Below are 23,883 nucleotides of genomic sequence, written 5' to 3' on the forward strand. Positions count from 1 at the left end.
CTAACGTTGCTCATCTGTAAAAGCTTTGCTAATGCAAATTTTTCATTTTTACTTTTAGTGGGTTTTTTTTTTCTTCTGATATCCTAAATTATGAGTTTACTCTGCCCACTGGAAAATACACTCTCTTGTTTTCAACTCTTTATTCTATGTCGTTAACACAGTACTGTTGTAGCCCTTATCAAAATCATAAGATGACTTTGTTATTCAAAGAATGGAAAGGAAATGAGACCTTCATCTCATCTTTACAGTTCAGGAGTAGCAAGTAGAAGAAAAGCTTTGGTTATTTTGAAATGTGAAAGCCCTGTGGACACTTCCAATTCTTTCTATTGCAAAGGTAGTAGGATACAGCGCCCTTTGCCCTTGCAAATTCAGAACCACAGTAGGTGGTTTCAGGTCATTCTGTGGCCATCACTTCCCAAGTGTTCTGGGCATCTCAACTAGGCTTCACTGAGTGGCTTTCACAGACCTAGAAGATGAAACCCTATGAGAGTCTCTCTGCTTTCACTGGATCCAAATCACAAAAAAATGTTCTGAGTTTTGGTAGATTGTTTGATCACTGAGTGCAAGATACAAACTATATACCAAAAAGCTAGTACTCCAAGACCATTCAGAATCTAGAACTGTATTTTCATTAGCTCCACAAGTACTTTTAAAAATAAAGAAATTCTACACTAAAAATCCATATTTAAGACTTATCATAGGGAAAAAAATGGAGGATCGGATAGCCTTGGACCCATAGTTCCTTCAAAAAAAGAAAAAAGACCAACACTTAATGGTGTTTATTGCTGAGATAGGGCACAGCTTCTAACTTCCTCTCCCTAAATTTTTATTTGAAATAATCTCAGAATACTTAATAAGTAAGAAAGGCTTTTTTTTAAAAGTGCTAGAATTTCACCAGTCCCGTCAAATTCAATGACTGGTCCTGCACACCGTTGTAGAGTCTACTACTTAACAAACCCATTGTTTAATACTCGGCTTCCGCTCTGCAATTTATCAAGTAGAAATAGTGTTAAAAACTTCGTAAAGCTCAGGTTTCAACTGAGAAGTTTTTCAAAGTATTTCTTCAATTATGACTTATAGAGAATATAAAATAAATTCCTTCCAAACAAGAAAATTTGCAGAAAACCATTCCGCCTGCCGCTCCACTAACAGCCGAGTTTGACGCCTATCGACAGTTTACTTTAAATGGAGAACAATGGAAAAATGTTTGCCTGATATTTGTAATTTTCCTCACCTTGTTCTTCGGCTTCACTTCGCCACAAAGTTTCATCAGGTCTGAAGACAGTGTGCTGCATATAAACAAGGATCAATTATGAGATTGAATTCAAAATCAACTGTATGGCATTGCATGTCCTTTATGTTCACAACTATGAAAAAAAAATCACATCTATGGAAAACACAGAAAAGTAATATTTAAAATTCAAGTGGGTTTATTAAAGATGAATCCATTTTCCTTCCTTAAATATTGTGTTTTAAATGTTATGACAGGCATGACTTTGGCTGTCGTATTAATGCGCCTAGAGCTATCACCAACAATAAAATTCAAAATTATTTCTATTTTAATATAATTGCTCAATGCAGTAAGAGTCACGTTTTTAACAATCTTATATGATGAGCTGGAGAGACAACTCAGTAGTTAAGAACACTTTCTGTTCTTACAAAGGACCTGAGTTCGCTTCCTAACACCACAGGGAGTGGCTCACACTCTTCTGACCCCTGTAGACACCTATAGTCATGTGCACAAATCTCCACAGACATACACAAACACCCAGAATGAAAATGGAAAACAAATCTTAAAAGAAAATGTTAGTTATCAAAGTAAGTCAAGTGTGAGGGTGTCTGCAGTTCTTACCTTCCCTCTGACCCCGGGCTATGTAAAGGTGCATCCTCATCACTACTGTCCTCTTCATTTTCTACAAAAAAGTGAAAAATACAAATGTTGCACAGGTCGCAGAAGGACCTAATCCCTAGGCTAAACATATACACATCAGCTCAGCATCTCAACACAGGCACTTTGGTTTGGATTGCTGAATCAAGACAGAGTGTAGGAAAATACTTCTAAGAAGCGCCTTTAGTTGCATGTGCTAGGGTGAGGAGAAATGTGATCAATACAGGAAAATCGTGAGTTTGAATGGTGAAACATGGGGGGAAAACGGTATTCAGAGAATGGGAGTTAGATTATATATTTATCTTAGTACATATCTGACTTTACATTAATACTTTTAATAGACTTTTAATATATCAGTCCTATTCAAACATACAAGCTCACTGATTAAAAACGGGTCATAACAAATGCTCCCTTTTGGGAGCTCCCGGCACGCGCTCCCTTCGGTTCACTTGGCCAATCACTAGCATGCTGAGCATATACACATTCTAATACTGTACTTATGTGAGCTTAGTAGAATACTTCCCCCGCCCCTTTAAAATTTCAAGGAGATAGAATATATGTGGAGATATGCAGGTGTCATACAGTAGCATGCATCTCATTCACAGGTACACGGAAGACAGGGACAACAGTAGGTGTGCATGCAATAGTTCTGCAAACTACAAGAGTGAAAACCGCCACATGGGGAAAAACGTAGTGGGCTAAAAACCAGGAAACCGAACATAAAACCAGGAAATCAGTAGCTAGAACAGCTACAAAATATGAACTACTTAACTGTCAGCAAGCCCCTAGCACATGCAACTTTTTAAACTCGTATTTTATAATCAAGTCTTTCACAAAACTAAATAATATTATGATATAATTTAAATATATTGTGTATAGTTCACACATAGTACACTATGGACACTAATCAACTAATTCCTTCCTCTCTTCTTTTTTTTTTGGGGGGGGGGTGGTTTCTAGACAGAGTTTCTCTGCATAGCTTTGTGCCTTTCCTGGATCTCGCTCTGTAGACCAGGCTGGCCTCGAACTCACAGAGATCCGCCTGCCTCTGCCTCCTGAGTGCTGGGATTAAAGGCGTGCGCCACCACCGCCCGGCTCCTTCCTCTCTTCTAATGTTCCTTTTCCTCAACATTGAGTACACACCTTGGTGATAGTTTAGTAATGTTTGGAAATATTCTCTAAAATGGAACCATGTCTAGGAATCACAGAGAAGGGAAAGACATGGTGCTTTTGAAGGCAACGTGCATCTTAAAGCCTTTCCTCCAAAAGAGTCCTCTGTGTGAGGACTTAATCCTCAAACAGAATATTGAGTTGCTAAAATAACTGAAGTAGTTAATAATATAAAAATGGAGTTATAAAGACATGACAAGGATGATGGTTTGAATGGGAAATGTTCCTTATAGGCTCGGGTATTTGAACACTTGGTCCCCAGGTGGCAGAGCTGGATGGTGAGGTAGTGTATCCTTGAGGGCAGAAGAATATCACTGAGGGTGGGCTTTGTGAGTGTACAGCCTTGTCCTGCCCCATTTCCGGTTTGCTCTCTCTGCATGGTGTTTGCAGTTGAATGTGGTTTACTACCATCTTATAGAAAGTGGTGAAAACAAATAGAACTTGAGACATTAAGCAGAAGTTCAAACTTAGTTTTTAAAAACATGCCTAACTCCTACTTCTAAATAGATGCCTTTCAGAGAGATAATTTATACTTCATATAAACAACCTGGTCAGAGCAAGAGGACCCCACCCCCGTCAGTCGCCAACTTAGATATGTCCTCAAACCTGAAAGTGATGTAAAGAAGCACTTGACCTGGGTAGCACACAGTTCTGAACTCTAGCGCAAGACCGTCGGAAGTGTTTCCCACCAAGTGGCATTCAGATTCAGGCAGACACGGAACCCCTAGCTGTCCTGCTTGTCCATAGCAGGGTAGAGTTTTCACAATCTAACAACTCCAGAAGTTAACCAAATGTTTGTGCTTTTTATAAGTTTTAAATAAAAGGTATATCTTTGTATTAAAAAGTAGTATATGAAATAGAACTCATACAGAAACTCTGTGACTTCTTCCTTTAGAAACACCGGCTTGCAAACCTATATACACTTTGGCTAACTTCCCAAAAAAAAAAAAAAAACCAACTCTCAGATTATCCCTGGTCAACAACAAACTAATAAAGGATGCTCGTGAGGACTAAACTATGCAAACATGTGACTGATACTGACTATGTGTTTTCTATATGGGGGCCTAGAATCCAGTACATGTTAGGCACATGTACTTACCACTCTTGGCCCCAGTAATAACCTTGGGTGGTGATGACTATCTAGCAGATTTCCCTGACTCAAACTGCTGTGTTTTGTTCCTAGGGCCTGCACTCTGTGTGATCTTTCATAGATGGGAACAAACAAAGGAAGCTTGGATTCCTACAGACTCATCTGTGTCTTTCCCCTTACACTACAGCTACATGTTCTTATCACTCTTTTTTCAAGAAATCTTAACCATAAATATAACTATACTCTGAGTTCCATGGGGTTCCTAGAAAATCTATAGTAGAGATAGAGGTATAGTACAATAATGGGGCCTTGGGGGCCCCCAATCAAAGTAGGAATAAGTATGAAAAATAAAAATGTTCCTCAAGGGCTATAAGGCTATAAATGTGGTAAGGAGTGGTGGCCCCAGCTTAGCCACTAACATTAAGTTTCATCATTATATATACCATGTACTTGTTCCTCCAGAGTACTGACCTGCTGGGACATAATCCAGCTGTCGCTCCCCACTCCTAAGCTTGTGTGACCCCTCATCCTCTTTTTTACATATCAGTACAAATTCCATCCGCTCCAGGCAGTCTCCATCAATACCTGGCATTCTTTTGGGTAGTTCTACTCTGTTCCCTAATGACCATTGTATTTACTTCAGTCTTTGCCCTCACTGAACTGTTATAAATGTGTCATGGTACATCACCCTCAGCAGAGCATACCGCTTATGAGCAATGATTAGGGTTGCAATCACCTATCAATCCTGTGTGATATATTGTATACCCCTAATAAAGCTTGCTTGAGGATCAGAGGACAGAGCCAGCCCCTAAATTAGATACAGAGCCAGGCAGTGGTGGCATACACCCTTAATCCTACTGCTCACTCGGGAGGCCAAGATCCTTCTGGATCTCTGTGAGTTCAAGGCCACACTGGAAACAGAGCCAAGCATGGTGACACACACCTTTAATCCCAGTACTGGGAAGGACACACACCTTTACTCCTAGGAAGTGACGGCAGGGCAGAGAAAGGTATACGAGGCATGAGGAAACAGGAACTAAAGCAGTTCAGCTGAGACCCTTTTGGGTGAAGATTCAGAGGATCTCAGTCAGAGGATCCGTGGAGTTGGTGAGGTAAGAGGTGGTTGCTGTGGCTTGCTCTGCTTCTCTGTTCCTCAGGCAAGCTTTATTAGGGTACACAATCTATCACCACATTTCCAGTTCTCAGCCTCAAATGCGCATCTAGCTCTCTAGATGAAAGTGGAAAGCTGAGTATAGTTCATATAGGTGTATTCCCTGAGTGTCTAGCTTGCCAGTGGACTATCCATTACTTTTGTCCTTCCCCGGTTGACCTCCAGTTCCTCTGACTTAGACTATAGCCCTAGTCTTTAGGGCACGTTTCTGCCATAAGTAACGGGCTGTATCAACCGACAACATCTGCACTCTCTGCTTCTGTAAGAGGAAATGTGAAAACACCAAACGGCTCCTCAAATAAGCAGGCTGACATCTTTCTACACAAAAGACCCTTAAATAATTTCTCCTCTAAGTTATGGAGCATATGTTCAGCTGAGACACTACAAGAACAGGAAGAAGAGATGGACGAGGGCAACGAAGAAGTAGACAGGGAAAATGGAGAAAAGGAAGTGAAAGGGGCAGAGCAGAGGACTAGGAGAAAAGGCAGGAACAGGAAAAAGCCAAACAAGGAGGAAAGAGAAGAGAAGGAAGTGGAGAAAGGGACAGGAAAGGAAGAAGCAAGGATGAGGAAGGGAAGGAAGGAAGGAAGGAAGGAAGGAAGGAAGGAAGGAAGGAAGGAATAAGGAAACAAGTCCACTGGACAGCGTGTGAAAGGCAGAAATGGTGCTGAGGAGTGGAACACAGCACCTTCTAGTCAACCCTAATTGTTCCTAATTACTCTTTTATGTATCCTTGTCATGGCTTGACAAGTGTCTTCAAATAATAGGTTTTTCTATTTATATGTTATATTATATACAACACAGTCAATCTCAAGGAAGTACTATTTCACAAGAATACATGGTATAAAAATCAAATAGGTCCTGTATTTTATCTATATAAGAGCTTATCATCTTCAACAGGGAGGGGTCATAGACTGTGTTTAGTCTCTCCTTTACCAATCAGCACTCAGAAAACTTTGAAGAGTTGTATGACTGAAAAAAAGAAAGTTGTGATTACATTTGTAAATAACTTTAATTAAATAAAAATTGTTCTGAATTTAGCATTCTAACCAATCACTAGTAATAAAATCCCTCCAGTCTCCTGATTCTACACATATCATCATTAAGAGGATGTGAAGATATGGCCAATGAGTAGTTTATATGGAAGTCAGGAGCAAGAAAAGGGTTAAAATGTCTATGAGTAGCCTGGAGAGATGGCTCAGAGGATAAGAGCACTGGCTGTTCTTCCAGAGGTCCTGAGTTCAATTCCCAGCAACCACATGGGGGCTCACAACCATCTGTAATGAGATCTGGTGCCCTCTTCTGGCCTGCAGGCATACATGCAGGTAGAACACTGTACAACTAATAAGTAAATAAATCTTTAAAAAAAAAATCTATGTGCAATGATCTCTTTAGTATCTTCTATAATGAAAATATGATGCTTATTATTATAACCACGGTATCAGTGTGTCCAAATAAAGTCCTTGTATACAAAATAATTTTATTTTTAGAAGGAGTAGATGATGTGACTATATACAAAAGAAAGTTATTTATGAGGTTAAAACAATGGATGAAAGTTAATAGATATATTTAAAAATTTAAAAAGGAACATATACTCCATGTTTTCCTGTAAGAAAGAGAAAGAATTCAGAAAAAATGTATAGAATCCTGCCACTGAGTTCAAATGACTATTAGCTCAAGCACACCTCTTTAAACATCTAGGAATTTCAAAATCAAGAACGTTTAACACAAAAGATTTAGTATTTTTGTTTTTATGATGAACATGTTTCAGAGAAGGTCATGCAAAAAATGGTGGCTACCAATAGAACGTTTTCAGATATGTGCCACAATTAGTGCACGGGACGATTAGTGACTCATGCAGCTGTTTGAGACACAGAAAGCTAAACATACTCACCTAGCGGGGTGCTATCTAGATCTGGATAAACAACAGCAGAAGGAAACAAAAAGCAATACTCCAATCAAAACAAATCCAAAGTTAAAACTCTCACATAGAACAAGATTATGTCCCGATGTTTCGGTATCCAGAATAGATGCCATAACAAACATGGATGCATTTTAGCACAGTTAGGTATGCAGCATAAAGGTAATGAAACTTGGTTAATCTTTTAAGTAACTGAAATCACCCATTCAGAAACTTTCCTAGCCTCCTGTATCCATAAAAACCAATGGTTTAATAAAGTGAAATAACCTTAGGTGGGTAATTGTTTCTTGGAATGACATTTAAGTACTTTCCCCCAAAATTACATTCACATGCAAATTAAAGTAAGACTGTTTGTTAAAAGCCTAAGTAAGTATAGCATCTATTCAAACAAGCCGTAGAGGAAGGAGATATAGATACAATGTCCAAAGAGCAAAGCCACCATGCAATTCATCTAAGGGTAACTTAATCCAAATTACCTTGCAAAGCATGGCCTAGTAAAGCATCCAGCTCAGGGTTTAACTCAGCTTTCTCTTTTAACATATGGAATAAGAGCTGGTTTTGTGTGGCACTGGTGATTTCAGTTTGTTTGAGTCGACCTTCAAGTACTTTAATCTGAGCCTCTTTCTGCGCAGCCTGAAGACCCTGCAACAATAACCAGAAATGCCGACTGTCTTACATCACAGGAAACAAAGCCCACCACACTAAAATGCTTAGGGCGCTGATTTTGACATCGTGCAGGCCTTAACGCAAACCAGCTCCTCTACTTACTCTGTTCAGAGGTCTTAGAACAGTCTCCCTGTCCACAATATCACCCTCCAGATTCTCAGTTCCTGCATGTGAAGTGCTGTGGAGCAAGACCTACTTTGCTGGCACATGGTAAAAGGTGAAATGTGAGAGCACAGTGTAAGGGTCTAACCTAGGTCTAGTGCGGGGAGCAAGAGACTCAGCTGTCACCACCTTCAGCAACTGGGAATAAATGTCCTACTGATGACAAATCAGGTTGATATTCAAAAGAGTAGAGTGGTACAACTGTATTTTCTCCCCTCTCTGATTTCCTTTTGAGTTGTACAGAGTTAGCCAGCTAACTGATACAAAATCTGTTTTCCCTGAAATCTTTCGTTAAAGCAAAATGGGCTTTATTTCTTCTTTGTTTATTTGTTCTAATAAACAAGTGTAACAGAGCCAGTAAAACTGGTACAAATATTTATGTAAACATTTCATTGTAGCTCTATAGACAAATATTTTATTTTTCACTTAAGAATTTTATTTCCTTTTACCAAGAGGAGAATTACTGGAGAGAGATATTCAAAACTGAACTGGCCAAAACTCAGGCTTTCGAGGCCATTAAATCTCACCTTATTGATGCCCATTGACAGGAAGTGACCCAGCAGGTATCGAGCTTCAGTAAGTGTGCAGGCATTAATGACAGCAGTGACATCCAATGTCTCACCTTCTTCCTACATCAAACCAGTGGGCAACGATCGTTACTTTAATCTAGGTATATTTAAATAGAGGGCAACAGGCTATTGTATTGTCTTGACAGTACGGATAAGTCAACGAAGCTACTCAGAAAAATATCACATGCTTTCCACACTAAGAAATATGTGTTTCAGTCAAAAGTAGACACATCCAAGCAGCTAAAAATTCAAGGCAAGACATAATAAATGATACATGCTATATAATAAAGAATATCACAATGTCAGTAGAGAAAAACAGGAGAGTAGATTATTTTATGCATAAAACCTAAGAATCAAATTAAACCAATAAATAGAAAACACCTTCATATAAAACTTCAAAGTGCTCTTAAAGATAAATAATACAAAAGTCCTTTTCCTTAAGCTATTAAATATCTAAGATCCCGAGCATCCTATCAACTCACACTTCTAGCATCCGGGAGGTAAAGGCAGGAGGATCAGAAGGTCCCCTTCATCTACACACATCAAGCCTGAGGAGAGCCAGGGTGAGAGACTTTCTCTCACAAACAAATGAAAACAAGGAAAAAAACAACTGTCTTTTACAGTACACACCTTTGCTTCCTCCATCTGCATGATGTTAGCTTGGCAGTCAGCAATACTATCGTTGATGTAATCTATATTGGCGGTTAGGGACTCCATCTCTTCACTGATGTTAACCACATTTTTATCTCCGTCTCCACTCTCTTTGACGATCTTCTCTCTCCTCTTTGAAAGTTTCTCTCGCCTTTTTGTGAGTTCTTCGCGTTGCTATGGAAAAAAAATAAAAATCAAAGAAACACACATTGGATTTAAATTTTAAGAAAACTCACACACGGTGCAGTCAAGACAAAATGACACTATAGAAGCATTCAGTGCTTCCAAGGAACAAATATGGAACAGTAAGACTAAGAGCCAGCTAAGGAAGGCAGCTCTAGTTTCCGTTTCCATACCCTGAGGAGTCTGTTCATGTCGGCCTCCATGTTGGAAATGGTCATTTTCTGCATGATGATGTCAGTTACCCGGCGTTCAAGCAGCTGCCATTTCATGCGAGCTGTCTTGGAAGTGAACACCCTACCAGTCACTCCTTTCCTCTGATATTTTATCCTGTAATCAGTTACAAAGACAAATATAATTACTTATGCCTTTATTTGATTGTGCACAACCAATACAGAGACCTATTGTGCTTATACAGCATTCAGTATGAACGTGCACGAAGGACTGTATCAGGGCAATTAAGAATCAGCAGGACCTGGTTCCGTTTGTTGTGGGTGTTGGTAACGCTTGGACCCTTGCCACAGGAATTCTCATTTTCTGCTGGGCGCCTGCCCTTGATGCCTCTGCTTCCCCAGCAGCTGCACTGGAACCCGTGTCCTGGACAGAGCTGTCGGATGAGCTCAGCTTCCGAGTGACTTTCCCGGCTACTTTATCAGACATGGGTCTCACTTGCCGACGGAGAGCTGTAACCTGAAAGAGCATCAGAGGCTGGTCTAAGCGCTGTCTGTAGAAATGTGCATCACAGCGATGGAGTAGAGTGGTAGAGGATTTGTCTATCACATGCAAAGCTCCACGTTTAGCCCCACCCCCACACCCCACCCCCGCCGCCAGCACCACAAAGTGAGAAGAAAAGGAATACATTATTTTTTTCCCAAAGTCACAACGTTCCCTCCAAATGGTAAACTTGCTCACTCTACCTCTTCCGTTTTGCGCCGCAGAACTACTTCTTGATTTCTTTTCTGGGCTTCTAGAAGTCTAAGTTGATGCTGTAAGAGAAGATGTGGTATGTTGAGATGGACAACTGAAGCCCAGTATGTCCCACTCCTAGGCTAACACACTCCCCCTTACTACCAGAAAATATGAGTTCTTCACACAACCTGGGTTAATAATCTCATATCCATCATACAGACATTGCTACAACAACACTGAAACCGCCATCTCTGGGCTGGTGAGAAGGCCCAGCAAGTAAAAGCAGCAACCTGAGTTCAAGCCCGAAACCACATGGTAGAAGAAGAGAACGGACACTTGAAGCTGTCCTCCCACCTCGACTTGCATCATGACACACGCACACCCCCACACACTATCAACCAATCAAAGGAAAGAAAGAAAAAAAAAAAAAACACCAAACATCATGAAACAGCCATCTCTAACTAAAAACAGAAAGTCATCTGTATACTTAACTCTTACTTCACTACCACAGTGGCGTTTACTAAGTACAAGTACTTTTCTAAGTGCTTCACAAGTGTTTCTCATTCAATTGTTCTTAGACATGTTAAGGACTCCCTGGGGCACAAATAGGAAAAGACTTGACTATTTTCAAGAGTCGTTTTTAATACGTACAGTAATAACAACTGTTCTAAACACAGAAAAACATTTAATCAAGCAATTAGCCCTTGATGGTAACTTGGGTGTGCTGGCTAGTTTTTGTCAACTTGACATGAACTTGAGTCACCAGGGAAGAGGAAGCTTTAACTGAGAAGTTGTCTTCTTCAGACTGTCCTTTGGGCATGTCTGTGGGGTGTTTTCTTAATGAATGATTGATATGGGAGACCCCAGTCTACTGTAGACAATGTCATCCCTGAGCAGATAGATGGTCCTGATTGTAGAAGACAGCAAGGTGAGCAATCATGGGAAGCAAGCCAGTAAGCAGCCTTCTCCATGGTCTCTGCTTCAGGTCCCATCTTCTAATGTCAAGCAATAATTTTTTACATTCATTAAATAAGATTAAAGTGAAGATATGGGGCCAGCAAGATAGCTCACTGAGTAAAAGGTGCTTGATGCCAAGCTTAACAACCTGAGTTCTATCCCCAGGACACACATGGTAGAGAAGAAGGAGAACTAACTCCTGAAGGTTGTCCCCTGACCTCCATTTGAGCACCATGTCACCTGTACTTGCTCAAAAGTCTCTCTCTCTCTCTCTCTCTCTCTCTCTCTCTCTCTCTCTCTCACTCACTCACTCACTCACTCACTCATTAACTAAACTAATAAGTAAAGATTTTAACAAGAAAAGGCTTTTTATGATTTAGACTACTTTTCAAAATCTAAATTCATGAAAGTAGAATTCTGAAGTTGAAGGCAAAAATGCTTGAAGTTCACGGGAAAAATTTATTTTATTTATCAAGGACTGGTTTCATCCCAGGTGATGCATCCTGGTATGCATCCCTTGCAATGAATCTGCCCTGAATTTTTATACTGAATTACTATAATCTACATGATAATGAATGCCATTTCATGTAACTAATGTTTATTTATTGTCCTCAACCTATACTTCCTATAGTTAAAATTTTTCCTCCATTTACCAAACAATCTTGTGCAGTGTAGAGCCTTCTTCTATAACAGAGAGACCCTACTCACATCTCTTTTGTGTGCAGTGCAGAGCCTTCTTCTGTAACAGAGAGACCCTACTCACATCTCTTTTGTGTGCAGTGCAGAGCCTTCTTCTGTAACAGAGAGACCCTACTCAAATCTCTTTTGTGTGGCAGTGCAGAGCCTTCTTCTGTAACAGAGACCCTACTCACATCTCTTTTGTGTGCAGTGCAGAGCCTTCTTCTGTAACAGAGAGACCCTACTCACATCTCTTTTGTGTGCAGTGCAGAGCCTTCTTCTGTAACAGAGACCCTACTCACATCTCTTTTGTGTGCAGTGCAGAGCCTTCTTCTGTAACAGAGAGACCCTACTCACATCTCTTTTGTGTGCAGTGCAGAGCCTTCTTCTGTAACAGAGACCCTACTCACATCTCTTTTGCGTTGATCCTTTTTCAGCTGAGCAATTTCCCTGTTTCTTCTAGATTCTGTCAGCCTGGCTTTCTCTTGTTCTTCTTTCATTTGTTTCATTAGACGAACCTAAAGTTAGGTATATACATTATTGAACTTGCTCCATCACCAGACACAGTTGGTAATTACACAGATGAGAGTTCTTTCATTCTAAGTATTTCCCATGGAAGCATGTGGCATCCACAGTGTATTTTAGTCAACTGGTGTTTTCACGTATTTTTCAACATATTTTTGTCAAATTCATTAGTGCTCCATATATGTCATTTTGATACTTATTTATCAGTAGCTGAGTGAGCCTGAACAAGTTATATAACCTCTGTAGGCTTTGACTTTCTCATCTACGATGTCCTTGTGTACTATGAAAACTCAATGGATTGATACTAAAAGGTGCATATAACAGAACCTGATACAGGGAAAGAACCTAATACATGTGGCTATTGTCATTACAGAAATGGCACAACATAATTTACTCACTTCTTAAGTCATGTCCATGTGGTTATTTTAAGGAACTGCCTTGATTTGGGTGCAAGAGTAAAGATAATCCCAACTCAAAAACTGATCCAAGCATTCCCAGTCTCCTTGGCTTTGTACTACTCCACACATAGGAATAAGACATCTCAAACTCTAGATGCTACCACTTGGTGAATGAGAATATGATCAGAGAGACATACACAGGAAGCTGAGAATCTGTTTGTATCTTAAACTGGTAGTAGCTACTTTTTTATTGACTCAAAGAAGAGCCACAATAGTAGTTCTGTTTCCAGGTTATAAAACCCGTGGCCACCCAAGCTGACCAGGAACAGTCCAGTACCTTCGTTTTCTTCATCTCTGTGACATCCTGCTGCAGCTTCTTCAGCTGTTTTTCATACTGAGACTGGTTTTTAAGCAGCCTGGCATGCTCCTTCTGGGCTGTCTGCAGTCTCTGCAACTCTTTGTTCATGGCGTGGAGCTTCTTTTCATATTCACACTTCACTTTCTTTGCCTTTTCTTCTGAGTACGACTCCACTGAGCCTGGGTGCAAGGGGGGAAATGCACGGTTTCTGTGAGACACAGAGATCTTGGTTTCATAGACTTGGAACAAACAAACACCCAGTTCCCAGGACACCATAATGCCTGAGCTCTTCCCTCCTGCAGGTTTTGGCTCACTTGTTTTATTATCTGCTCAAGCCATCCTGTGGTTCCTACGCTGTCTGATTCACGTGCCTTGACTATGGATTGAGACTCCACAGAAGACCCACCTAAGTTCTGGAGCACCTGGTCTCTTTCCAGCTGCGTGTCCCGGATCTTATGCTGCAGCATCATCAGCTTCTCCTCATACTGCCTTTTCAGCGTCTGCAGACGTTTCTGGCTGTTCTCCAGCTCATCAATCAGCTTCTGCTTAATGGCAATTTCACACGTGATATTTGCTAAGTCGGCTTGATAGTTAGCTATTCACAGAAAATAAAAATACTGGAAGTAAGCCAAAAGATAATCATCATACCAAGCCAAGAATGTAAAGCCGTTATCTACATTCATGTAGTCACTCAGCAGCCGTAGGAAATTTCCTGGCTATACCGCACTCTAAAAAGACAGACTGTTCACAGTGGCCAATGGCAGGTACTGTATACACTAAAGAAATGTGGAAATCACACAGGGACTAGATCTACCACAGAAAGGAACATCTCTTTGGCCTAGAGTATGCATGAATCTAGGGTGGTCTTACAGGTCATAAAAATTGCTTTCATTTGCGATAAAATAGAAAATGTTAACTTTCCCACCAAAGCCTGAACAGCTCCCCAATATGAGTCTTCTGCCTTTGTGCTAAGGGGCAGGTACCTTTCTCATCTGATTCAGAGTCAGACTCATCAGAGCTTTCTCCTCCTTCAATGTCATCCTCTTCTTCATCTTCCTCTTCCTCCTCTTCCTCCTCATCCTCATGATCACTCACTTCTTGATTCTCTTCCTGCAGTGTGATTTGTGACTATTAATAGCACAGTATAGGCAAGCAAACTGATCACCTCAATAAGAGAGGTGCAGGAGTATGGACCACAGAGGCACAAAACTGTCATCATGTATGTATATTCATGCTCATATGTGATGTGTCATCAACACTTATCGATGCGGATGCCAGAGCAGGCTGTCCAGTGTCTTCCTCTATCTCTTTCCACAATATTCCCTTCAGTGGGGCCTGTCATTGAATCTGAACTCACAGTTATGGTTAGGCTGGCTAGCAGGTGAACTCCCAGAATCTATTTGTCCTGACTCGCCAACTCAGGTTACAGGCCATGCTCAGCTTTCACATGGATGCCAGGGATCTGAGAAAGTCCTCACACTTACACATGGGGCTTTTACCCACTGGACTAACTCCCCAGACACTAAATTATTTTGCTTTTCTTTAGTTTAAAATCATTATAAGAGTTTAAGGCTATTATGCAATAACTTTGTCTTGAAGAATTCTTCATCTCTCACGGTATCCCATCTGCGTACACACACACACACACTTTTCACAATGCACTAGATGGAGATTTGCCAGGACTTAACAACTGGCCATTCAGAAAAAGTCCTCAAGGAAACAGGAAACCATAGCTATGATAACAACTTCCATTTAGTTTGTATACATTAGTGACTTTTTTTCTATATAGGTTTGTTCTCCCATACTTACCACTTCTAAACCATTGTTTTGTTTCTCTGAAACGCCCTTCTCTTCCTTCTTCTCCTGGTCAGTGTCTGCATTATCCTCCTTCCCAGACACACTTTAAAAAATTAAAAAGAGAAAAGGAATATGAGATAAGTACAAGGAAAGTCTCCACTTCTTTTTTTCTTAGTTTTTTTTTAAAACCATCAACAAATTATAAAAACAAAATGAAATGGTTAATCATCTAACTAAGCAAGGCTGCTCTCTCTGAAGATTAGAGGAAACAGATCTCACCACGTTACTGACAATGTAAAAACTGACAGCACTGAAGGAAGTTTCTCTTCTACACACACTGACAACAGGCCACACACTCAAGTGTAAGATCTGATGAGACAGCAAAGTGGCCCACAGTAACAGTCAATTAATTACAATGCACCACAACTTAAATTTAAAAGAAATTAAAACAGAAAGTTTTGGCTCCCCATCTAAATTCACGAAAACTTCTCTCATATAAATAGAAAGATATAAAATTATGCTTATTAGTATCCTAATAAATTTAAGATTAATTTTAAAGTTTCAAAATTACTCTGCCACAGTTGAGTCTGCCTCTATGGCTGCGTCCATCAGTGCTGGCAACTTAGGCCGTCTGCATAGCACAGCGTGATTTCTCGTTATATGAGCATAGAGTGAACTCCAAAATTATCTGAAGTTCAGGCTGCCCTCTGACTGACTCAGAAATGTCAGCGTCTACTACAAGTTTCACCATGAAAACTGAAGCCTTCCTGTTTGGTTTACCTGATGCCTACAGGCATAACCTCACAATGGTTATGGCTGAGCTCATTTAGCTCTGGTAGTCCTAAGCGAAGGTAGACTACAGTGAGTGAATTTTTGGCACACCCCAATCGCTCTGATCTTTCTTGGGTTTGCCAGGCATGATAAACTATGCACAGAAGTTACACTTTGGCTCACTAGACTCATATATTTTAGTAAAACAGTGTTAACATAGCAAATCTTAAATAATCCATACAGTTTGTGTTATAGTGGAATTTTAAAATCATTAAGATTAAAAAGAAGAGTCAAATACAGCAATATTTCCAAACAAACTTCCTCTAGAAAGCACTTTATGATAGTTACTATTTCCATTAGATATTCTGCTACATTAAAGATCTTTCTAATTGGTACTTGGGCTTTTTTCTAGGTTATAAGTGAATAATTTGACCTCACTTGGGCCCTGTTATTATTACTTAACTCTAACATTTAACTCCAGGTCCCTATTCTTGTACATATTTTTATAATTAGAACAATAATATAAATATTTTTCTCCTAAGCACTTTCCAGTTTTTAATTTGTTTATTTATGTGATTATTTATTTGATCTGCCATTCCCACTGAACTAAAAGTCTCTTGAGAGTAAGACTCATATGTATATGGCTTATCATTCATTTACCCACGGCCTGCACAGGATAAATCATACTAGTGTTTATTAAATAAGTCAATCCCTATGAGCTCCATGAACACCTGTGTTTGAGTAGTCCTCTGTGTCTCACATACCAGTTAAGTTAGAATGGAAAATAAGGTTTGAAATGTTATGAAGCTGCACGGAACATGGCAATGCTTTTGGAGTGAGAAGTAAAAGCCACTAAGAATAGCAATACAATGGTCATAACTGGAGTCAAATAAAGTGCAACAGACTTCCATGGATGCCATTAAATCATTGTACTAGAGGAAAATAAACTAGGAGAAAACTAGGAACCACATGGAGTGAACAACCATGACAAATCCAATCATATTCAAAGGCCAATAACACATACTCAAATACTACTGTACTAGAGGCTGGGACCCAAGCTGTAAGACACACAGAGGATGTGTGGAAATACATACATGTTGTATTTGTCATCAGGTTTCCACCTCTTCCCTGAAGCTGCCTTACTTACTGCTACTGGAGTATATAATCTCCACTACTGTTTGTTGTTACATAACACTATCATCTGAAATCCCTTTTCTCGGGTTTATGGCCCCACAACTTTATTATGCATACTTGATTACCACACCTTCCTGCTCCTTCAAGTAGTTAATACCAGGCCTAACAAATCTTATCATTGACTTATATTTCCAAACATAAATTCTCCTTATACTCTCATACAGAAAAATCAGCATCATAGATATATATTATGATACTTGTAAAGTTTAAGTTTAAAGGTGATATTGATAAACACTGTATCTCAAGCACTCATGTTTTCTTTGATAAAGGTCAATAAATTGCTACCCCCAAAGAGCTATCTAAGGGACAATGAGTCATAATTAAATTTATATTTTACACAAAACCAGAATCTTGGGAACTAGAATGAACATAAGAAATCAATCTCTTCATCTGGCAAATAAAATAAATAAATGAATAACTGTGGCCTTGAGAAGTTTTCCACACAAAGGACTAAGAGCAGATGTCCTGAGTCCCAGCGGGAAGCACCCACATCCCCGGGAGCTTGTTAATACAGAACAGCAGGCTCCACCTATGTGCTACTGCATCAGCTCTTCAGTTCATTGAAGCAGTCATGCATGTGTGTTGATGATTGAAATATTGTCCTAGAATGCTAAGCTGCCCTGCATCTGCTGTCCTATATGATCACATGACAGTTAGAGCAGCCTCTATTTACCAAGTTCATATGTATATACTTTAAAGACGGAGTAATTTAATGTGGTAACATGTTTCCACATATAATGTTAAAGATTCATTGTATTGTGAGCTTTCCAAATAGGAGAAATTTTGCATATATAATTTTTTTTTATTTCAGCTGATAAACACACTGTCCTAAATGATGTTTACTTGAGTTCTAGTGTGAGCGATAGGCACTTAGAATTACGTTCTGGTTACAGAATACTTATTAAGTTATAAACTTCTAGAATATAAGCTCAGAAACTTTAAGTAAGAGGCGATCTGTGACCTCTAAGGCAGAGCTTCGCGGATAACTGCATTTCTTCTGACGACCTCGTCAACTGGGCTATATGATTTGGTGGCTCGTTTTAGAAAACTCGAGGAAGAGAGGCTCTGATATCAAGCAAACATTTACTCATCTAAATAAATACTCAGATTCAGGTAAGGCTCCACGAAACGGAGGTCAGCTACTCACTTCTAGGTTGTAAAGGGAAGAAAGGGAACTGTCCACATTATAATATTCGCTTGAAATACATGTGGAAAGTTAAAGCAACATTTTTCTAGTTTAAATTTCAGGATTCCTTGTCGATCTGACCTGTAGGACAGCCACAGTTCCTTTTGCCCTTCTACCATTTTAATGTTTCCTACAAAGATTACAGCAAGTAAGGAAGAGAGGCGTCTACCCACGAGTTAGCATTTGCTACAGCAAAATGTCAATCACCACCCCGTTACTAACTCCCACTCTGCTCACAAGCTCCCCTAGATGCAGAAATGCTGATATTTGTTTATAAATCTGATAGTGAAGGTTTGTCTAATTTTACTAAAAAGGGTTAAGTAATCATCATACTTCCGGCAACTTATTTGAAAGTTAGTGAAATTGGTTGCATTTTAATTCAAGTATGAACCACAGAGTTCATTATTCTTAAATACTTTTACTTTTTCTCTGTTTTTTTTTTCTTTAAATATAAAATATCATGACTTTAAGGAGGACCACAGCTAATCTAGCCTGAAGCAGTCTACAATTCTATGGCACATTTTCTTGCAAATGGAAATACCATATTTAAATGACATTTGAATTTAAAAAACAAAACAAAACAAAACAAAAACCTGGGAAATATTCCAACCTTCTCTCTTCTCGATTGCTTTCCTCAAGTTTCTGTAGCCTTCAAATCACGAGGCACAGTATGGGAAGGCCAAGCCAATGAGGGCAAGCCAGACAGCGAGAGCAAAGTGGTAAGAAGGTAAAATGGTACATGAGCTTGAAGATGTTGAAACAAACCGCAAAGATATCATTAAAAGACAACACGCAGTAAAAAGGCAATACATGTTCTATGACTACAAACTAGAAAATAAAGAGTATTATATCTAAGAAGAAAATACAGATAATCAGTGGAAACTTTTACAGTAAAGTGCAGTCTCAGTTTATATGAGCTGGTAAGTCCTGACTGGATATCATGGCTATTTTTAGCCAGAAATAGTTCAATTTTTAAAAATTTTTCCCCATAAGGAAAGGCTACTTTCAACAACATCCTCTTCCTTTTCAATCTTTCAAAAGATTTTTCTTTTTGGTATCATCAAAAGACCTTTATTGAGTAATGCCTTTATACCATAAATGATAATACTAATACAACACACAAGGTACTACTTTAAGAACTTGACTTCATTTGTGTTACAATACATATAATCATCACTAAATCTAACTTTCAAAAATGCATATCAAAAGTATATGAGATGGTATTACAGACAAATGAATGTGGCTGTTATACTATCAGAAAAAAATACAATCTTGTTAATTGATAAGATTTTAACAAGGTTGGGATAAAAAATTCACTACTAACAGGGCATATATATAACTAAGGCAAAGTTGGAAATAAAATGGGAAATTTAGTACTTTCCATTAGTAACACTGTTCTTTAATCAGAATATTAAAAAACTATAAATTCATACATATAGGTTTCAAAATATAACTTAAAGACTATCCAATATACAAAATTCGGGATCTTTACTCAATGGAACGTACTATATATGACTATTTGTCATGTTGACAATATAGATGGGCTAGGCTCTGATTAGGCAAATTGCAAACTGCACACAGCACACTGTCTAGAACCCCACAAAATCCTCTTGGAATCATTAATATTTACAATAATGAAGAGAATTCTCTCTTTTAAACTTATGATGTATGGTTTCATGTAATTTTTATTTCTTGGGTAGTGGTTGTCTCTTACAACCAATTTACATACTGCTTTTATAATATCAGACTAGCAGTCTGAGAAACAATTCTGCAGAGAGATATTCCCCGGGGATCAGACAGTGGAGCACAGTGACTAGAAAAAGGGAGATTTTACACAAAAAGACCCATGTTTCCAGAGTTTCAAACCAACACCACTACGTCCAAGTGCAGCACAGTCTGAAGATGACAGTGTTGTACTTTAGTTCATTTAAAGCTGGATATCCAAAGGCACCAGACTAAATGTGTGAGTGGTCAATTTTCTTTATCTCGATACACAAAACAGTGCACATACCCCCACACCCCAGTGCAATCTAGGCTCGCACTGATGATAATGAACTACAGTGCTTAAAGTATATGGCTTCCTGGTTAAGGTTCCAAATTTTCTATCATTATTATTATTATTATTATTATTATTATTATTATCATCATCATCATCATCATCATCATCATCATCATTACTATCATCATTATTAATGTTATTATTGCTGAAATCCTTTGGTTTGTGTTTGCTTTGCTTCAGGCCTTTGCCTAAGTCGGGAGCTTATTTATATTTTTAAAACAAGAATTTATATTACATAGATCTAAAAGTTATAGACCTAAATGTGATTAGTGCAGTGCTTTTTGTTTAGGATTCCTTTTTTAATGTGCCATCTGTGTGTGTGTGAGCATGTGTGTGTGTGCATATGTGCATACATGTGTTTGTGTATGCATGTGTGTAGTTGTGTGTATGTGTGTGTGTGTGTGGTGTAGCTGTGTGAGTGAGGTGTGTATGTGTGTGCATGCATGCATGTGAGTGTATGCGCACGTGTGTGCACATGTGTGTGTAGCTGTGTGAGTGTGTGCACATCACATGCGAGCATATGTATCTGTGTGCATGTGTGTGTGTGTGTAGCTGTGTGAACGGTGTGTGTGTGTGTGTGTGTGTGTGTGTGAACGGCTGTGTGTGTGTATGTGTGTGCATGTGTGTGTGTAGCTGTGTGAACGGGGTGTGTGTGTGCGCGTGCCCATGTGTGCATGTGTTCACATGTATGTGTAGCTGTGTGAACGGGGTATGTGTGTATGTGTGTAGCTGTGTGAACAGGGTGTGTGTGTGTGTGTGTGTGTGTAGCTGTGTGAACAGGGTGTGTGTGTGTGCGCGCGTGCGTGTGTGCATGTGTTCACGTGTATGTGTAGCTGTGTGAACGGGGTATGTGTGCGTGTGTGTAGCTGTGTGAACGGGGTATGTGTGTTGTGTGTGTGTGTGTGTGTGTATGTAGCTGTGTGAACGGGGTATGTGTGTGTGTGTGTGTGTGTGTGTGTGTGTGTAGCTGTGTGAACGGGGTATGTGTGTGTGTGTGTGTGTGTGTGTGTGTGTGTGTGTGTGTGCATGTGTGTAGCTGTGTGAACGGGGTGTGTGTGTGTGTGTGTGTGTGTGTGTGTGTGTGTGTGTGTGTGTGTGTGTGTGCATGTGTGTAGCTATGTGAGCAGGGTGTGCCTGAGGAAGTCAGAGGCTGCTTTCCAGAGGTAGCTTCCTCCCTCCACTGAGGGTTCCAGGGTCTGCACTCAGGTTTTCAGGCTTGTCAGCAAGCGTTTTGTGTTTTTTGGTTTTTTTTCTTGTGTGTTTCTCACTGAGCCAGCTCCAGCCCAAGTTTTTTAATATAGAACACTTGTCTACAGAACAAGACAAACATCATTAAATTCTATGAATTGCCTATGCAGTTATGTGAGATCACAAACTGGCTCTCGAGACCTTTCTATGTGACTAGTACACAAAATAAACTCTTTAGGCACAAAAATCATGTGTGGGTTTGCCAAAGGGACACTGTATGTAAAATGTGTTCAAAAAAGCACTTTCCAAGCACTCTGTAAGTGTTGGTTTTAGGAATGCTAATTGGTTTTCTCATGGCAACCTTTCACTTACCTAGCTGCTTGATTTTGCTCACCAATATTTTACCTCTCCCTACAGCTCCATGTATTAGGAAGTAACTTCTCTCTTCACTGGGCATCCTTACATTTGGTCCAGCAGTTTGGGAAGTCATTATTATTAGCATGTACTATGGTCTTCACCTCTCTGCCTGAGTCATTCACAGAAAAACAACCTTAAATCACCTCTGCTTTGTCTCTTGTCTGTTTCCCTTACATCGGACAAGGCTTCTGGATCAAAGAAACCAGCACAAATATAAACAAAGTATTTTCCAATAGTACTGTCAGCCCAGTGCTTATTAGAATGCATTTTCACAACAATAAACTGAACCAGAGCTATTAAGTACCTATAGCCACTATAAAAAAATACCAAAATGACTTTATTAGGTTCCCTTTTAATCTTTTATTACTCATATTCAATAAGTAATTAAAGCAATACCTAAATTAAATTTAAAAGGAAAGTATAGACTCAGCCCATGACCTTGAAAAATGCATTCCTGCTTACACTTACTCATGAACACAAACTACCTCGGCCCTTAAAAACAATTCACACTATCTACAGAAGTGAATTTCGCAAGTAAATGATAAACCGTGGGAAAGCATCTCATGTTCATTCAAGCACAAAGCGAACATTAACTCCCACAATCACGTGGTCCTTACTGGAGTGCAGCTGCACACCAAGAGAGACCTAGTCATGATCTCTGACCGACTGTTGCTGCTATCAACCATGAAAAGCACCTACGAAAACATCACTCGCTCAAGAAACCATTGCCTCCTCGCCATCCGTGCAACTTCCTGCTTTAATTACTTATCTTTCCTACCATAAAGAGACAAGGCAGGGTTAACCTAACAGATTGAAGTTTCTAATAATGTTCAACAAAACTGACTGTTCAAGGAAAAAACAAATGCCTTGTTTTCTAAACACTTTTCTAAGTAAATTGAACAAAACAGCCCGTAAAAGGCAATGATGTTCTGGAGTCTCCCTATAACAAGACTACGGAAGAGAAGATTTCTTGGCCTCCCTTTGAATATCTAGCTAAAAATGTTTAAATTGAGTTCCAGTGGCATGTTGAATATATTCGTGGTAAATAATTGGACTGTACTATAGAATCAATATATAAGTAATTTGAGGACTTAACCACTCACACATTACAAATGGTCAAATTTTCAATTTATCCCTTTTCTTTTCCTCACTGACTTTGGCAAACAGGAGATATCACAGCATGGGAAGCCCACGGCAGTGGTAGAAAGCTAAATACTTCCCCAAGAGATTCAGAAAACCTGAAGTACCGTGGAGAACATTCATGTAATCAAATTAGAAACCCTGAAGGAAATATTTAGAAAGCAAATGACATTTGGATGGATTAGTCAGCCTTTAGTTAAACTAATCAGTTAACAGAATTAGAACGCCTATGAGACTATGCAATTCTATTAGGAAATGAAAAAAGTGGACAACACACTGTTACAACACACTGTTACACAGAAGCGTCACAGAAAAGCAGGATGGATGGAATGCAAAAGCAGCCACTTTAAAAACAATGTAACAATTTCTAATAGTAAACATGCCTTGTCATAGTCTGAGCACAATTCATTACTACATGCTTATCGCTAAACTTAATTTTCTTATATAATAAGTAGAGATAAACCATTAGAAAGCATATAACTGTAATTGTAAGCTAATTTAAATAATTTTTTATGTATTCATATACTCATGAGACTGTGCCCACATACAGCAATTACAAATTAAATGTCCTGGAAAAAAATATTTGATTTTATAATACTACCTTTTTTTCTTCTTCTTCTCTTTCCTTTTTAGCTTTTCCAAATCTTTCTTGGCTAGATCTATAATTTCAATAGTTTCTTTGTCCGAAGACAGTATGGAAGGAGAGAAAGCTGATGAGCCACTGAAATACGGTGATCTTGCTGTGGCTCTGGTCAAGGTTTTTCGAAGGTTCTCATTCACTGCTTCACTTTCTAGTAGTTTTGCCCTAATGAATAAAAATATCTTTAAGTAGGAACAA

The 23,883-nt window shown here is 39.2% G+C and overlaps 1 protein-coding gene across 19 annotated transcripts in view; it reads right to left on the bottom strand.

Annotated features, from left to right (window-relative positions):
- Kif21a (kinesin family member 21A) overlaps positions 1-23,883 on the bottom strand; it is a 121,799-nt gene that overhangs the window by 24,048 nt on the left and 73,868 nt on the right. For 14 of the 19 annotated variants that reach the window (XM_036208120.1, XM_036208119.1, XM_036208130.1 and 11 more), the window contains exons 11-25: positions 23,647-23,850; positions 15,103-15,193; positions 14,277-14,403; positions 13,700-13,888; positions 13,273-13,472; positions 12,423-12,530; positions 10,386-10,454; positions 9,944-10,158; positions 9,645-9,798; positions 9,268-9,462; positions 8,596-8,697; positions 7,717-7,882; positions 7,214-7,234; positions 1,853-1,913; positions 1,235-1,289 (exon numbers count right to left, since the gene is read on the bottom strand). In XM_036208120.1, coding sequence (XP_036064013.1) covers positions 1,235-1,289; positions 1,853-1,913; positions 7,214-7,234; positions 7,717-7,882; positions 8,596-8,697; positions 9,268-9,462; positions 9,645-9,798; positions 9,944-10,158; positions 10,386-10,454; positions 12,423-12,530; positions 13,273-13,472; positions 13,700-13,888; positions 14,277-14,403; positions 15,103-15,193; positions 23,647-23,850 — 1,957 coding nt within the window. Of the gene's footprint in view, positions 1-1,234; positions 1,290-1,852; positions 1,914-7,213; positions 7,235-7,716; positions 7,883-8,595; positions 8,698-9,267; positions 9,463-9,644; positions 9,799-9,943; positions 10,159-10,385; positions 10,455-12,422; positions 12,531-13,272; positions 13,473-13,699; positions 13,889-14,276; positions 14,404-15,102; positions 15,194-18,851; positions 18,891-23,646; positions 23,851-23,883 lie in introns of all 19 variants that reach the window. The other 5 variants (XM_036208124.1, XM_036208122.1, XM_036208121.1 and 2 more) reach the window with 2 other exon arrangements.

The sequence above is a fragment of the Onychomys torridus genome, chromosome 16, assembly GCF_903995425.1.
Source record: "Onychomys torridus chromosome 16, mOncTor1.1, whole genome shotgun sequence".
NCBI lineage: Eukaryota > Metazoa > Chordata > Mammalia > Rodentia > Cricetidae > Onychomys > Onychomys torridus.